The sequence below is a fragment of the Prosopis cineraria genome, unplaced genomic scaffold (genome assembly GCF_029017545.1).
Source record: "Prosopis cineraria cultivar Desert tree isolate PC_DT_omini unplaced genomic scaffold, ASM2901754v1 PC6, whole genome shotgun sequence".
NCBI lineage: Eukaryota > Viridiplantae > Streptophyta > Magnoliopsida > Fabales > Fabaceae > Prosopis > Prosopis cineraria.
In genome coordinates, this window is record NW_026555337.1 from 40,497,200 (window position 1) to 40,514,791 (window position 17,592).

At 26.1% G+C, this 17,592-nt stretch overlaps 1 protein-coding gene and 1 non-coding gene across 2 annotated transcripts; one reads left to right on the plus strand and one right to left on the minus strand.

Moving 5' to 3' along the window:
* Nucleotides 1–4,395: 4,395 nt before the first annotated feature.
* On the minus strand, nt 4,396–6,911 carry LOC129314398 (zinc transporter 1-like). Its single transcript, XM_054957838.1, has 3 exons — nt 6,190–6,911; nt 5,967–6,116; nt 4,396–4,864 (listed from the first exon to the last, which is right to left on the minus strand). Exons 1-3 carry the CDS (start codon nt 6,832–6,834, stop codon nt 4,559–4,561), a joined length of 1,101 nt encoding a protein of 366 aa, XP_054813813.1. The 5' UTR covers nt 6,835–6,911; the 3' UTR covers nt 4,396–4,558.
* Nucleotides 6,912–17,484: 10,573 nt separating this feature from the next.
* Nucleotides 17,485–17,558, plus strand: TRNAI-AAU (transfer RNA isoleucine (anticodon AAU)). The gene has a single exon. It is a non-coding gene; the product is annotated as a tRNA-Ile (tRNA).
* The last annotated feature ends 34 nt before the right edge of the window (nt 17,559–17,592 follow it).

Below are 17,592 nucleotides of genomic sequence, written 5' to 3' on the forward strand. Positions count from 1 at the left end.
TTGGACAGGGACGTTAGCTTAGTTGGTAAAATGTTTACCCATTACTTTTAGTACTTATGAGAAATATCCTTTACAATCTACAAAAGCTTGTTTCTCATACTTTACCAAAAAAAAAAATTCATGAAAAGTTATAATAAAACATGAATTTAAATTTGAATTATTCATATCTAAATTCATAAATTGTTATGCATTCAAATGGAGAATTTGATTTAAATTCAAATCATTATACATCCAAATCCAACATTACTTAATTTCCATGCCCCTTATAATGTTCCATAACAAAAGTTGGAAGATTAGTTGTAAATTATTGTATGATCAGTAGTGAATTGTGGAGTATAAGAGTGAAATCCTACAGCTATATGTATTAGTTAAACACATTTTTTTCAATCTTTTGTGTTAAAATTTGAAACGTTAATTACAAATTTTTCATATCTCCATGTTAAATTTCAAAAAGTCAATGTAATATTTTTTGCATTTACATATATCATTAAAATAAGTTTCATTTAATTTTCTAAATTAAAAGTCAGAATATCAATTGCAAAGTTTTTCAATTCTGTGTCAAAATTGGGAAGATTGAAAGTGACCCATGTTGGAGATTTTAAATTTAAAAAGAAACTAAAAATTGTGGTGAACTTTAAATTAGGTGAGGGTATAGAATAGTAAGCTAATCTGCATGTAGAATAATTATTATATCAAAATCCTATCATACGAAAAGCATTTTATTTAAAGTATGATGTAAGGGTTAAGATTCTATGGTCAAATTGGTGTACGTACCATCGATAAAATTAGTTACAATGTTCTCTTTTAGAATATCACACAAATTATAATAATGTGGGGACATTATGAGAAGAACTTGTTCTTATTGGCCGTAACCTCTCACTAAGCATGACCCACAAGCACGAAACTTTACATACGAAAAGAGTATATCATGATATTCCAAAAAGAAATCAAGTCCACTTTCTCTTGATTAATTTATTATGATCGATAAAGTTAACTTAACCAAAAAAAAACTAATAATTTCAACTTGGAGATCAATTGATATGAAATTTATTGTTTATGAAGAGTTGGTTTTGTATAAATAAGATATTTTTTTGGGGTGACACACTTATATGATTTTTTTTTGAAATTCTATTTAAAATATTATCACTGTAAATTTAATCAAATGCCCATTATAAGGTAGTAGAACTATTCTAGCAAAAAATTTTTCGTTATGTATATGAGTATTGTACAATATTTTCATTCGTTAATAAATTATTGGGTTGACCCATTCTTGTGCAATATATATAAATGTGTGTGTATGATACTTTTTGTTGAAATTTGAATTGAAAAATTGAATAGCTCCAACATAATTATCCCCAAATTTTTATTTTTGGAAAATTGTTAAAAATGCTTTTAAGAGTAGAAACATGGGGCAATACAAAGAGATAATGACTGTGTTTGACTCAAAATTTACAATCCCCACCAATGAGCATGTAGGCCACAACCGATTATGGGCCGTACTGGCTCAGCTAGTGATTTCGATTTCAAATCTTACATGCAATTGTATTAAATATTTGTTGGTAGACTTCGCTGCTCTTATAATTCTATTCAACCCAATGCGGGTTAGCTAGAATCAAATATAACTTTAAATTCTTGTATTTTTTTAAGTTTTGTTACAAGTTTATGTTTTTTTTGGTTCTAGTTCTTTATAATACCACTCATGGAAGAATTTAAAATATCAAAAAATAAATTCAAAATTATATTTAAAAAAAAAAGCAAAATGCAACAATTAAAGTCCTACTTTGGCAACCAATGAAAATTGAATCTACCAAAAAGGATTAGTTCCTTTGTAACTTGATGAATCAAGATTTAAATTTTTGTAAAGAGAGGTGATTATATTCATTATTTGATCATAATTCAAACAAGATTAATTTTAATAGAATAACATGTGTAGGTAATTAAAACATAAGTCAAACGTTGGTGGATATCCTCCATTGGTTTACACCAGATGAGTATAATGTGTGCATGAAGCGAGCGACGATGGGTCAGCCCATCCATGTAGACGTGGGTATCTGTAATATTAAATGGGCTTTGTCCAAGTACTCAAAATCTTTTCTATTGTTAATAAAATAAAATAAAAGTAAGATAAAGAAATAAAAATTCTTAATTTTTAAGATGAAAATTAAAATTTGCTAAAAATAAAAAAATATCTAAAAATTAAAAAATTTGAACTAACTCAAATAAATAAGAGGTGTTAAGGTCAGGTTTAATTATATAAATTTTTTTATAGATTTAAATATTTTAATTTCAATTCGAATAAATCCGACGGATCTGGCAGACAATAAAAAGAAATTTCTGAAAAAGTGACGAAGCCAAGTGCTTCCAGTACCTCCTATTGCTGAACCCACGCTTTTCCACTAACCATTGGCAAGTTTTTTCCTGTTTTCAATGTCGTCGACAATTTTTAGGAAAATGAATTTGACATTTTAAGGTGAGTTCCTTTTTTTTTTTTTCCCCAATCATTTTAAGATGAGTTCTTTGACGAATAGAACTCCAAAGGATTTACACATGCCACAAATGTGCTTTGCTAGAGGTTCTTTCAACCAAAAAAAAAAAAAAATCCACTGAGAAAAATATGGTCTTTGCCAGCGTTTCTTAAAGAATTACTCCAAACGTCTTTATATATAAGATTTTTTAATTGAATTATGTAAATTAATAAAATTTAATTATCTAATTAAAAGTACAGTAATATTTTGATTTTTCCTTTAATTATTGTAAAAAATGAATATATTTTTTCAAAGCAAATTAATAAAAGTATTTATCTTTTTCTCTTTCCAATTTAATAAGGGTATAATAATTTATTCATTAAAAAATATACTAACAACTTATTATATTTAGGAATAAAAATGTTTTAAAAGATCTCTTATAATTGGGGATAGAGGGAGTATGGTGCAATTAATTAGTTTTAGAACACACAAAAATTGTGGGAATGTTTAATGAAAGCAATGAAGGGTTTTTCTTTTTTCTTATACATTATGCATTGATTGACTCTTTTCTTTTCAAAAGAAAATTATATGTCTAAATATCACGTATTTATGATCAAAGAATTTATCAATATGCTATTTTGATAATTTATAAATAAGTTATTCCCTTTTAATTTAGTCTTCTATATATATATATATATATATATAACTGCTTTTTGTCAATTTGATTCTTATGGATGAGCCATTTCTCAATTAATTCGTCTATTCATAACTTTTTAATAATATTTAATAATATGATATCAGGCACAACGAGTTAAATTTGACCAAATTCTTTTTAAAATGTGTCTTATATTAACACAAATTTAAATTTGAAACTGTGCTTAAAGTATTATGGTTTTTTCTACTAAAACCAACAGTACAAGTTGGTTGCTCTTCAGAGTTTTAATTAATTTGTTATCACTCCTGAGTTCAATTTTTTGGAAAATGACAATTAGGGACCCCTTAAGGTCATTAATTACAATTAGATCCCAAATTATTAAAATCTCAATAATAAATCATGATCCTTACTTGAAATTTAAAAAAATATGAATAGTTTAAAATGCCTCTTAGAAGTGACTTTAATAATTTTTTAAGTGATTATTATATATTCATAGATGTCCTTAAAAAATTTTAAAAGAGAATTTTACTTTCATACTAAGAAACAATCCATTTTCAACTATTATTTTTTTAAGTTTTTTAATTAAGATTGACAATATTTTGCTCATTTCATGATGCTAATTTTAGCAGTGTTTTTTTTATTTTTTAATTAGAGGAAAAAATTTTAAACTCATATATATTTTCAATTTCAAGCAGGAACTATAATTTATTATTGAGATTTTAATAATTTAGAATCTCTTACTATAATTAATGGCCTTGGGTGTTCCCTAGTTGTCATTTTCCAACCCCCCCGCTCCTTTTTTTTACCTTAAGGAGTTAGTGGGGCTCTCTCTATGCTCCCTCTTTTTAACCTGTTTTACGTTGTCCTTTTTCATGTTATGGTTGTGGAAATATTTATTTTCAATTATTTCATTTAAATTAAGAAAATTAATTATATCATTGAGATTGCTGAGAAAAGATTTTGGTTTCCATATTTACCCTTAGCAAATATCATAAATTTATAAAATATATACCCCATGTATATTTCAATTCAGGAGAGTATATTTGAGAAAAAGCAATAAATATTTCACAAACTTTTGAAAAAGTGACTAATTAACATTCAAAGAATCATGAAATTCTTCTTAAAGATGCATGAGACCTGCATAAAGAACTGGAGTATAATATTCACCAAAAAGAAAAAAAGAACTGGAGTACAGTAAGTCAATGATTTTTTTTAAAAAAAAAATCTATATATTGTCTATGAAATTAACTGCCAATCTGGATAGAAACTGAGACATGATCCAAAGCATTGATCTTAAAAAGAACATTATTACTTGTAAAAGACTCAAATTTAACAAAACAAAAAGTACATGAATTAGTTTTCTCAAAATGTCCCTAAAAGAGGTGGAAAAAAACTTGTAATTATTTTGTTGGTGATTAATATTTTTTTCTTTTTCATTTCAAGCCCAGATGGCCAGCAAGGACATGGAAGCAATGCCAAGAAGAAGAGAGAGATGAGCTCCAAGGTGGATCTTGAAGTTGGAATGAAGCTTAGGGTTCATGAAATCAGCAGCAAGAAGATCAACCAAAGCCATGTATATCAAAATTCCTGCTGATGCTGAGTTGAACACTCCTTCTACTATTAGTCCTCTTGGGCCATCTTCTCTGTTCATGCCCGATATCCCCACTCCTATCGCTATCCCTATCGGCGTTGTTAGTGAGAAAAATATTGTCATTATCGCCGTCGATGTCGACTTGAATTTCGCCTGATGCATATCATCACCAACACATGCTTTATTAACAATTAAGACAGATTAAGTTAGCTTTGGTTAATAATGTTTTTAAGATGTCATAATTATACCCTCAATGAAGTTCATTGGTTAGAGAAGATTGTTTAGTTATTTAGAAAATACTACTAAAGTGAAGGACATTTTTTTAATAAAAAAAGTAATGTTTTTAGATGAATGATCTTACATTAAGGACCATTGAGAATGGCTATTAATTACTATATGTGTTATATATATTTACATTTGCATTAATTCATGGAATCACTTTATATATGAACAAGTAAAGCTCCTTATTACTTTATATCCAAAAGCAGGTTCTTATTCCTTATATAATATTAATTAGTGCTCTCTTTTTCTCTCTCTCAAAATGAAACACACACACGTAAGGTAACCCGTCGTTGAATCAATGGCCACACCCCCATAGGAAATTAAATGAAACTTGACTATTTTGCCATTATTAATTAATTTAATTTTTATATAGTGCTCTAATTCTATTTATAAGTTACTTCTAACACACGTATTTTCAAAATAAAGTAAAATTTTAAAACTCACTAACTTAGCCCAAAAAATTATATAGTTTTATCTCTATTAAATATGCATCCTTTATAACATATATACTCTTTTATACTAATTTATAAAACAATTTTTGATAAAATTACTCACTATAAGATTATCAAATACACTTTACAATATAATTTTTTTAAAACACAAATATAAATTTTTAAAAACACTCTTTATTTAATATAACTTTATATGTGAAAATTAAATAAAGAGAGAAAATATAATAAGGAAGGAAGTGTAATATAAAATAAGTATAATTAATGAAACATTATTTTTATTAAAATGTCTTATATTTTAAAATATCAAATCACTTTTAAAATTGTATTAGAAACTGGAACGAGAGAGTAATTTTCCCCACCAAAATTTAATAGAGGGTAAAATAAAAAAATAATAATAATAAAATAATGATATGATTTATAAGCTAAACATAAAAATTCTTTTTCGCTTTATATATAAGACGGAAATGACTATATAAGCCATTGAAAAAGGAAAAATAAAATAAAATTCGAAAGATATGTACCTGAGATATGCAGCCACCAAGACCCATGCCCTCAAAAAACTGATGAAAGGAAAGAGCCACTAGAAGAGGCTTTATAGTTTCAAGGCTCTGTGCAGCTCCCAACGATATCCCAATGATCACTGAATGAACCACTATTCCCAACTCCAACACCTTCACTAACAAAACATTAATTAATTGATGATTAATTTGTTAATTAATTACTCTCAATCAATTAATTAATTACCTGTGATATGATACGGTGTCGGATCACTTCATTTGATGTTATCATCAGCTCAACATCATGATGATGAGCTGATCCATGAGCATGACCATGTGTGGAATGAGTGTGCATATGAACATGACCATCATGTTCACTTCCTGCTTCTAATTCATGATCTGCAGAAACCTGCTTTGTGTTGTTATTGAAGTGTTGCTTCTCATAGTAACCTGTGGCGAGCGAATCCACCATTAACGTCGCCACCGAAGCCGCCATGGCGATGAGGCCGGCGAACGGGAATTTCGACCACGGGCCGTCCTTGTCCAAGCAGGGCGAAGTGAGAGTCTCGAAAGCGTCTGGGAGGATATGGACGAAGCCGGTTGATAGAATAACGCCGGCGGCGAAAGCTTTGACCATGAAGAACACGTCGTTCTGGGGATTCAGAAATGGGACTTTCCGGCTCAGTAATGGGAGGCTAACCCCAAGAGCTCCAGCGACGAGGACGGAAGCAATGGAGACGACTTTGAATTTTAGAGTTTGGCTTGGGTTGTCGCTTTTAGTGGCGTTTTGTTCGGCAGCATCGCATGTGCAGTCACAGGAAGCCATTGCTGGGAGGAGGAGGAGGAGGAGGAGGAAGAAGACGATGCAGTGATGAGTTTCAGAAGTAGCCATTTTCTGATTGAGAGAGAAAGGATGGCTAGGAACGAAGCAAGCAAGTTTTGGTTTTTCCCTGTGAGTCTGAGTCTATGAAGAAGGATTCACAAGAGTGTTGTTATTTAAAAGGCCAAAAATTTGTGTGATCCGTCAAATAAATATTTGAATGCATGGTCACAAAATGAAAAGGGAAAAAGCTGTATAATTAAGGTTACATCAGAATACATAATATTAAATTGTTAATCCCAAATTTTTGCTTTTTTTTTTTTAATGAAAGAATCAAATTTTATTAAAACAAAAGGTAAAAGACATAATATTTCTGCATAAGTCATAACATATTTACACATTATAATGGGGAAACTGATAATTTGGTCCAAACTAAAGAAATTAATAAATTAAAACATTCTTTAGAACCTAATTCTCATTTGATATTTGTGTGAAAGGGCATAATTGCCCCTCCTCTCTCTCTCTCTCTCTCTCTTCTTCTTCTTTTTAGCCCAATCCTTTTCTTCACCTTTGTCCTGTTGTTTCGTTGGGCATTAGAGAAACTAGTAGGACCATTGTTGCTGACGCTGGAGTCATGTAACGTTGAAGATTTATTATTAAATTATTAATATTCTAGAAATTATAATTTATATATAAGTCTTTATGAAATTTAAAGTAAAATTTCAAAATTTACATATCAACTTGTTTTTTCTTTCATGGTTTTGAATTTTGCAGATCCATTTAAAGCTGTTTTCCCCCATTTTTCAAATTATTTCTTCAAATTTTATAACTTCATTTTTTGTCCATTTTAAATTCGTGAAAAATAAAGTGTGGAGTTTTCATCTTGTAATGATTTATAAATCCTCTTCTAGATATTTAAATCTCAAACTAAGGACTTTCTTTAATAAAACAAATTGGCCAGACTTAAATGTTACATATACAAACAGACATATATATATATATATATATATTGGATAAAAACATACATATATACATGACGTAAATTTAAATATCGTTTGTCTAAACTTTCTAAAACACGATTTAAATATCCACAATGTCGGAATATTTCTAATTTAAACCATATTTTATTAACTATAGAGACATAACATTATGTACACTAATTACTCTCTTTTGTATTTTTTTTATGAGACAATTTTTATAATTTTTTTATAATCTATTTTTTATAATTCTTACTATAAGACTTTTTGTCTAAACATTAATTTTTTCCTTAATATTGATATTCCTTAACTATTTGAACAACCTTCTAATTAATTAAACAAACTTATCTGATTAATAAATATCATTGAGCATAAGTTTAAAAATTTTAAAAGCATCAACCAATTATTTACTACCCCAGTACTTAATATAAAATAAAATTAGCTAATTTCGTGCTTATAAAAAATGTTGGTTATAACCTTGGAATTATAAAAAAATATGTAACTTTTCAATTTTAACCATAATAAATTGTTGTTTAGGAATTCAAATAACAATAAATAAACAAGGGGTAAAATTGGGAAAAAATAATTACTTTAAATTCATCTTTTATTGAGGACAAAAGAAAAAGCTTTCAAATTTTGTCTTAAATTAAAGACCAGAGTGAGTATATTTTAACTGACTTTCTCAATTTATGTAAAGCAATAAAATTAATAGTTTATTGTAATAAAAACCAGATGGAGTATATATTGCATTCTGCCACTCTGGAACGACAAATGAAATGATGCTATAAAGTACTAAATACAATTTTTAATATGGGTCCAATGTGAACATAAATTTTTATTTTTTATAGCATCCATGATCATTAATGAATGGTTGTGTATGAGTGAGAGAGAAAGAAAGGAGGAAGGGGAAGAATAAAAATAATTTATATATAAAAAAGGCCCTATATGAAAGGCCAATAGAGTGAGAATCTTATACAGTGAATGACAACCACTGAAACAAAATGCAGTATAGGGTAAAAGGTTCTGAAACACATATCTGATTTAATTATAATAAAAAATTTTGGAATGCCATTGAGGAGGGCATGTGATCTGTTGAAGTATGCTGAAAGCCTTGAAGACTAATTATTAAAAACAATGAATAATATAACTGAACAAACATGACCTAATTAAAGTTAATTCATTGCCTAACTCTTTCTCTTTTAAGTATCCTGGTTATATTAATGCTATAATAGTAGTTGAATTAATGCAACTTAAGTTATATATGCATATATAATACTCCTTCTGGTTTAATTATGGGACAAAATTAACTAATTTCACATTTTTTAAAGGGGTGGTACTCATTCCTTTCCTTAATAAAATGCAAATTTTGGAAGTTTTTCTGTCCTTAAATAAGGCAAAACTAAAGTAATTAAATTTTTTCCAAATTTTATCTCTTCTTAATTTATTATGGTTTGAATTTTTAGATAATGATTTATTATGATTAGTAATTTTAATAAGAAAAAAATTCATAAGATAGAGAGTGTAAATTTTATTATCATATTTATAAATCGCATTATTAAAATTTTATTAAAAGTTTCTCCTTTTATCCCCATTAAATTCTAGGGTAAAGTTAAAAGCATGTTAAATATTTAAATAGGGGTTAATGAGTTTTAAAATTTATTTAATTCTTATGAATCATGTTAGAAGTAACTAGTTAATAAGATCACATAAAATTGTTATAACAAGTCAATTTATTAAGGGACTTGACATGTTTAGCATCATTATTGGAATGGGCCATTTAACCCAGACACTAGTTTTTTTTTTTTTGGATGAAAACCTAGTTACTAGTTAAATGAGTTGACCAAGTCATTTTTTTTTTAAGAATTTATAAAATGTGCAAGGTTGTCTCTAATCACCTCTACCTTTATTTATTTATTTATTTTTTGGCTGTAACTTCTAATTCTAATTTGAGTGCTTCTTCGATTATGATCTCCTCATGTTACCTTGTCCATCAAGTTTGAGTTTTCACTTCCAATCTACTACCATGGTGGCCATAGCACTATCAAATCTAGTGTGAATTTATAATTGACGTTAAAAAATATAAGACATTTTTTAAGAAATCAGATGTTAAGAAATATAAAACATTTTAGTCTTTTGTGGTGTAATAATTATCTTTTTTTTAAAGTACCCCTATTGATAATGACTTTATATTTATTATAGAATGTATAATAGAGGTAAATATAAAAAAATATGGTTAATTTGAAAATAGATAACTACTTTATTGAAAAGTGAAATTCGATTAAAAATATCTTATATTTTTAAACGGAAGGAGTAGTTTGTTCTGACGAACTAAGTAGGTCAATCCACTGAATCAGCCTAATGAATCTAGTTTAATTTTCAGCATATCTAACTAGTTCGTACAAAAAAAGACTCGCTTGTTTAGCTCGTGATATCTAATGGGTCTAGCACATAATGAGTAAAATGATGACTTTACTCTACAATTATCAATATGTGACAACATTGTTATTTTACTATTATATTGATATATTGATTATATGATTTCTGATTTGAATTTTTAGTCTTAACAAGTAGTTTATTGTTTGAAATGTTGTATAATTTTAAAAAAATTTGTACACTTTCTAATTGATTCTTTAAACAATCGGTATAGAAAATCCAACAAACAAGTTCAATATTATAAAATTGAAGCCTTTTTAACTTTCTACATCATTTGTATTGTAAGTGATGTAAAAGTCACTTGAGAAAACCAAAATATGTACTAGTGAGTCAATTGATGAGTGCAATATATGCTGAGATTCAAGAAGCAACGGAGGGCAAGAAAAGTAGAAAAGATGAGAGAGAAGAGGAGGCAGTGGAAGAAACATGTCTTGCACATAAAAAAGTTGATGGATGTAATCAACTTTGTGCATATGAGGACACAATGTTGTCATGTTACCTCAATAAATTCATATTAAACCTCAAATTCATACCCTAAAGTGTCTTAATTTACTAAATCTCACCTAATTATGTCGAAATTATGTCTTCAATTCCATCTTATCATCATCTCATTCATGGTGGAAACTTTATTGAGCCTACCAATTAATAAATTAGTATATTTATAACTCCTATAGATTTAATTAAAAATATATATTACGAATGCAAATAGAAATGCTTTTCTTATAGTAATATATTAACTTGATTGGTATAACTGTCCCTATCTCTAACGATATCAAAAAAAGTAAAAGGAAACTTACATATTTAGTTTCATATATTTAATATATTTTTTTCCAATCAAATCAAAACAAATATATCTTAAAATATTAATAACAATTTATTATAAGATAAATAATATATAAAACATTCATATTTTTTAATTTAATTGAAAACAAGTATTTTAAATAACCAAATTTTCTTCAAAACAAAAACAATACTAGCCTGTTATAGCGTTAATTCGTACCATAAAGTGTCTTAATTTACTAAAGCTCACCTTAGTATGTCGAAATTATGCCTTCAATTTGATCTTATCATCTTATGTATATGTTGGAAACTTTAAATAAAAAGGGTCCAACAAAGCACTTATTGAGCTTACCAATTAATAAATTAATATATTTAGAATTCCTATATATACCATACATGCCGCAAGACCGTCACCGTATCTGATTTAATTAAAAATAAAATAAAACTGAAAGCAATATATTACGAATACAAATAAAAATGTTTTTCTTACAATCGTTAACTTGATTGATATAACTGTCCTTATCTAATAATGTCCAAAAAAAAAAGAGTTAAAGAGAAATATTTACATACTTAATATATTTTTTCAATCAAATTAAAATAAGTGGATCTTAAAATATTAATAATATTAATTTTTTATAAAATAAATAATTGATTTAATTAAAAACATATACTTTAAATAAATAAAATTAAGTATATAAGTATTCTTTAAAATGAAAATACTACTAGTATGATATTAATTCATGCCAGAGTTTTTTTATAAATGGTATGCCTTGTAAATGCCCACTCTTGTTCTTGTAAATGATGAAGATAGCCTTTACCCAAGAATACCATGGACGGTCCATGAGGCTTGAATTTCTGTGTTTAATATGGATCACGTTAAAGACATTAATTTCCATTGTCAAGTTTAATTATTAGTGAGCATAATTGTTTTTTCAACAACTTTTGAAAACCATGAACTAATTAGGCTACTCACACTGCTATAAAAAATAGTTTTTATCATACTAATTTATATCACCTATTAAAAAGTGAAGAAAAAAAATAGTGTGGTGGCATTTTAGTAAATAAATGAATAACTTCTCAGATCATTCTTGATAAAAAATGACATGGCTAAGGGAAACCAAGTTATTTTTTGAGAAGGTGACGTGATTTCTCATTTAATATTTATTTTTTTAAAAAAATTATGGTATATCATATCATTTATTCATGAAGTGACGTTGCTCCTATTTTATCTTTTTTAATAATTAAATGATACCATGTCATTTGCCTTCAACGGTAACATGACCTTTTGATGTTTCTATGTTGAAAATGAGGTGGATAAACTAAATTTTCAAATCTCCTAATATTAAAAAGTAACGTTAAAAGTGTTTTTTTTTTATAATAGTGTCACCTTATTCAAATTTATTTTTATAAGGTAGACTATTATATGATATATTTAATTTTTTTTTTCATATTGCCTTAAACAAAATTGGTTTATATTTTCTAAAAAATTGTAGGTTTGAGTGTCGTGATTAGAAAAAGGTCACTGGTTTCCCCATTTTAACCCCAATTAAATTCCACTAGAATTTAGGTAAGCACTAGAAAAGGAATATTTTGTATTAAAAAAAGAAAGAAGAAAAAGTGAATTATTTAATCATGTGAATCACTATTTATATTTGAATTTTGTGAGTGACTTAAACCTGCTTATTCAATGAGTGTTTTAATTATAACAGTTGAATTTCATCAACACTTAAAATTTATCAAGATATAATGTTATTAAAAAATTTAAAATAATTCTCACAATTAGCACACTCCTTATACATATTGTCTCTCTAAAAAAATTTGAGATTTGTAGTGCTTTCTAAGTATCATATAACAAATTTTTTATAGTAGTTCAATTAAATCTAACAACTATTATTGTATCACATGGGTCACTTTTTAAGTGAATGAATTTAGTCCACTCACTTAATTCAAATCCTCAATATTTCCTCTCTTTATATTTATATTTATTTTTCTTTGCATGCAACCAATTTTGCACATCTTATATATATATATATATATATAGTTTCTTGTGGCCATAATCAAGGGGTTCTTCTTTAAGTTTTATACTTTTACCTTAATAAATTCATATCAAACCTCAAATTATTAGGCTGAAGTGTCTTAATTTACTAAAGCTCACCTAAGTATGTCGAAATTATGTCTTCACTTTGATTTTATCAATTCATGCGTGGTGGAAACTTTAAATAAAAAAGGTCTAATAAAGTACCCATTGAGCTTATATATCAATTAATAAATTAGCATATCTAAGAATTCCTTTATATACCATATATGCCACAAAACCGTCACCATTTCTGTTTTAATTAAAAAATATGTATTGCGAATACACAATACAAATATTTGTAGGATAATATAACTTTTAGTCCCTAAAATTTGTTTTAGTTATCAAATTAGTTTTTTAAATTTAATTTTTATCAATTTAGTTTATTAAATTTACTTCGAATATCTATTTAATCCTTATTGTTTAAAAAGAATGTTATACTGTTAAAATTTACTAGCATAAATAGTAGAATATTGATGCCAGCCATGTAAATTAATAAAAAAATTATAATTGTTTACATAGAGAAAACAGACTTTGAATTTCTAAAAAAATAAGAGAACAAAAACAGTGTAAGCGATTATATATTAATAAAAAATTAAATTAATTTGATCTGTTCTCATTTAATTATATATACATGTCACATCATTAATAGATTATTTTAAAAGTTAATTTATATTTTAAAACTTGAAAATATTTTAAAACTTGAAAGACTCCCATGATAATTTTATACATTAAGAACACACAAAAGATCAAATTGATAAAAAATTAAATTTAAGCGGCCAAATCAATAACTAGGATAAACTTAAAAAATTAAAAATTTTATTATTTTAATGCTTTTCATGCAATTATTAACTTGATTGATATAACTGTTCTCATCTAATGATGTCAAAAGAGTAAAAGAAGACTTTTTTTTTTTACCAAGAGTAAAAGAAGACTTACATGCTTCATTTTATTTATTTAATATATTTTTCCTGATTAAATTAAAATAAGTGAATCTTAAAATATTAATAATAATTTATTATAAGATAAATAATATATAAAAATTTATATATTTTAATTTAATTAAAAATAAGTCTTTTAAATATATAAATGTAAGTATATAAGTTTTTTTTTAAATGTCATTTGCCTAGTATAACATTAATTGAATATTGATAGCAATCATGTAAATTAATAAAAAAATTATAATTATTTTCATAGACAAAATAGACTTCAAATTTCTAAGAAATAAGAGAACAAAACAGCTGATTATATATTAATAAAAAATAAACTAATTTGATGGTTAGTTTGTTCTCATTTGACTAGATATACATGTCATATCACTAATACATTGTATTATTTTGAGAGTCAATTTATTCTTAAAAATTTGAAGAATTTACATGATAATTTAAGAATACATAAAGAATCATATAGATAAAAATTAAACTTAAATGATTTAATCAATAATCAAGGTGAACTTGATAAATTAAAAGTTTTATTATTCCAATACTTTTCTTACAATTATTAACTTGATTGATATAACTGTACTTATCTAATAATGTCAAAAGAATAAAAGAAAACTTACATACTTAATTTTATATATTTAATATATTTTTTTTCAATTAAATCAAAATAAGTGAATCTTAAAATATTAATAATATTAATAATAATTTATTATAAAATAAATAATATATAAAAAATTTATATATCTTAATTTAATTGAAAATAAGTCTCTTAAATATATAAATGTAAGTATATAAGATTTTTTTTAAAAAAATACCATTGGCTTGGTATAACATTTGTAAAATATTAATGGCAAGCATGTAAATTAATGAAAAAAATTATAATTATTTACATAGAAAAAACAGACTTCAAATTTCTAAGGAATAAGAGAATAAAAACAATTTAAGTGATTATATGTTAATAAAAAATAAAACTAATTTGATGGTTAGTTTGTTCTCATTTAACTACATATACATGTCATATCATTAATATATTTTACACATTATATTATTTTGAGAGTTAATTTACACTTTAAAACTTGAAGAACTCACGTGATAATTTAAGAATACATAAGGAATCATATAGATAAAAAATTAAACTTAAACAGTGAAATCAATAACTAAGGTAAACTTAAGAAACTAAAGTTTTATTATTCCAATGCTTTTCTTACAATTATTAACTTGATTGATATAACTGTACTTATCTTATGACATCAAAAGAATAAAAGACTTACATACTTAATTTTATATATTTAATATATTTTTCTTCATTAAATCAAAATAAGTGAATCTTAAAATATTAATAATATTAATAATAATTTATTATAAAATAAATAATTCATAAAAATTTATATATCTTAAATTTAATTGAAAATAAGTCCTTTAAATATATAAATTTAAATATATAATGTTTTTTTAAAAAATAAGAATGCTACTGGCTTGGTATAACATTAGTTCGTACTAGAATAGTTAAACTACTTTTAAAAGCAATTTTTGATTTAAAATATAAGGCACCTTTTATAAATAATTTTTGATTCAAAATATAAGACACTTCATAATAATTAAACTATTTTTTTTAATTTTATCCCTTCTTGATTAGGCTAAATATATTTTACGTAATTGTATTATTATTTAAAGCTAATGATAAAAATAAAATTATCTCTAACTTTTTCATGATATCAAAAAAAAAAAATTAACTTTTATTAATATCTTGTAAATGCCCACTCTCCTCCTTGTAAATGATGAAGACAGCCTTTACCCAAAAATACCATGGACGATCCATTAGGCTTATATTCCTTGTGTGTTTAATTTGGACCACATAATTAAAGACAGCAATCTCTATTGTTAAGTTTAATTATTATTCATTAGTGAGATAATTGTTTTTTCCCTTATGCTTTGGCTATTCTTCTATAAAAGGGTAAGCTACAAATTTCTACTGCTTTTGAATTTTTGAGTTCACGCTTTTGTGAGCTGTGACCATTATTTTCCACTCCCTCCATTCTTTCTTATAAGTTATTTGGAGGATAGATGCTTTTAATCTTTTTGCATAAGATTTTGATTAAATGGGTGACTTAAATTCACTCATTTAATGACTATATCAATTACAGCCATTTAATTTTATTCAATACTTGAACATCAAGATACATTTTCTTAAAAAAAAAAAAAGAAAAACAATCTAAACAATTCTCTTACAGCCATTGTATTTGATTAAATCAAATAGTTATTATCATACCATATAAAATACTTATTGAATGAGTGAATTTAAATAACTCACTAGATCCAAGTATTTTTTTTATAAGGTGCTATATGAGATATTCAATATTAATTTTTTTATATTGCCTTAATCAATATTGGCTTATATTTTCCAAACTTGGCTTTTGGCTCCTCAAAGGATGGGTTTGATGAGGTTAAAGTTGAAAATATTATTAATTTTTAGATATAGTCAACAAGTTTTCAAATCTCTTGTTAATTCCTGTGAAAATGCTCTAAATAACTTTTAATTAAATGGATGAGAGGATGTATTTTTTTGTTTGCCAAGAGAGGAAATAACCTTGAATGGCTTCAACCCAAACATTTATAAATAAGGGCTCAAGAATTATAGCTTAAAGAATATGCTCAAAGGAAAATGATGCATTTATACAAGTGTAAACTTTTGCGGGTCTAAGTGTTGTAGTTAGAAAAAGGTTAGTCGTTTCCCATTTTGAGCCTAATTCGACTGGAATTTAGATAAGCACTAAAAAAAAAAAAAGAATATTTTTTATTAAAAAAGAAAAAAGTGAATTATTTAGTCATAAAGTCCAAATAAATAAATGTGATTATGTCGTGTGAGTCAATATTTATTCTATTTTTATTTTTATTTTTCTTTTTCTTTGCAAATGCATCTTCTAGATATTATCTCACAATTGTGACCATAGTCAAGGGGTCCTTCTTTAATTTGTATTTTGAAATTTTCATAAAGTATTGTTTGTTAAAAAAAAAAAAAGTAAGATAGGATGTGCAAAAAGTTGCAGCAAACTCTTCAAATCCCAATATTACTATTACTATTATTATTTTGAAAAAAGTTTGCGTCCGAATCTGAAGCTGTGCTGGATGTGGAGAATGGTAACATTTCATTAATTTATAACAGTTGGCCGAGTCTATATATATATATATATATATATAAATATAATATTGGGGGTGTCATGTCATGAGGTAAATTTTTTCGTTAAGCACTGGTTTTGGGTTGAGATATGCTCAAGTAGATTAAGATTCCATCCTTGTAACTAATATTTTTGATTCAACAATCTTGTATTGGTTACATTCTTTCCCAATCTACTGGTAATAGCATTGTTCGTATTATAGTATATGATTACAATTACTGGTGTTTTCTCAAAAACCATGATATATGTTATTGAATACATAATCTGGTTTATTTTTTAAATTAACACCAATATTATTATATTCGATATAAAATTATCTGCAACATTTAATCAACAACGACGGCCTATTAGCTCAGTTGGTTAGAGCGTCGTGCTAATAACGCGAAGGTCGCAGGTTCGAGACCTGCATGGGCCATTATTTTGTCCAGTTGTGGTTTGCTTATGAATGT

What these genes read in the sequence shown, in the direction of transcription:
- LOC129314398 (XM_054957838.1), bottom strand. Translation starts at nt 6,834, where the DNA reads ATGGCTACTTCTGAAACTCATCACTGCATCGTCTTCTTCCTCCTCCTC. An exon ending in GACACCGTATCATATCACAG is followed by an intron (nt 6,117 to 6,189) that starts GTAATTAATTAA and finishes TTGTTAGTGAAG; the next exon opens with GTGTTGGAGTTGGGAATAGT. An exon ending in TTGGTGGCTGCATATCTCAG is followed by an intron (nt 4,865 to 5,966) that starts GTACATATCTTT and finishes GATATGCATCAG; the next exon opens with GCGAAATTCAAGTCGACATC.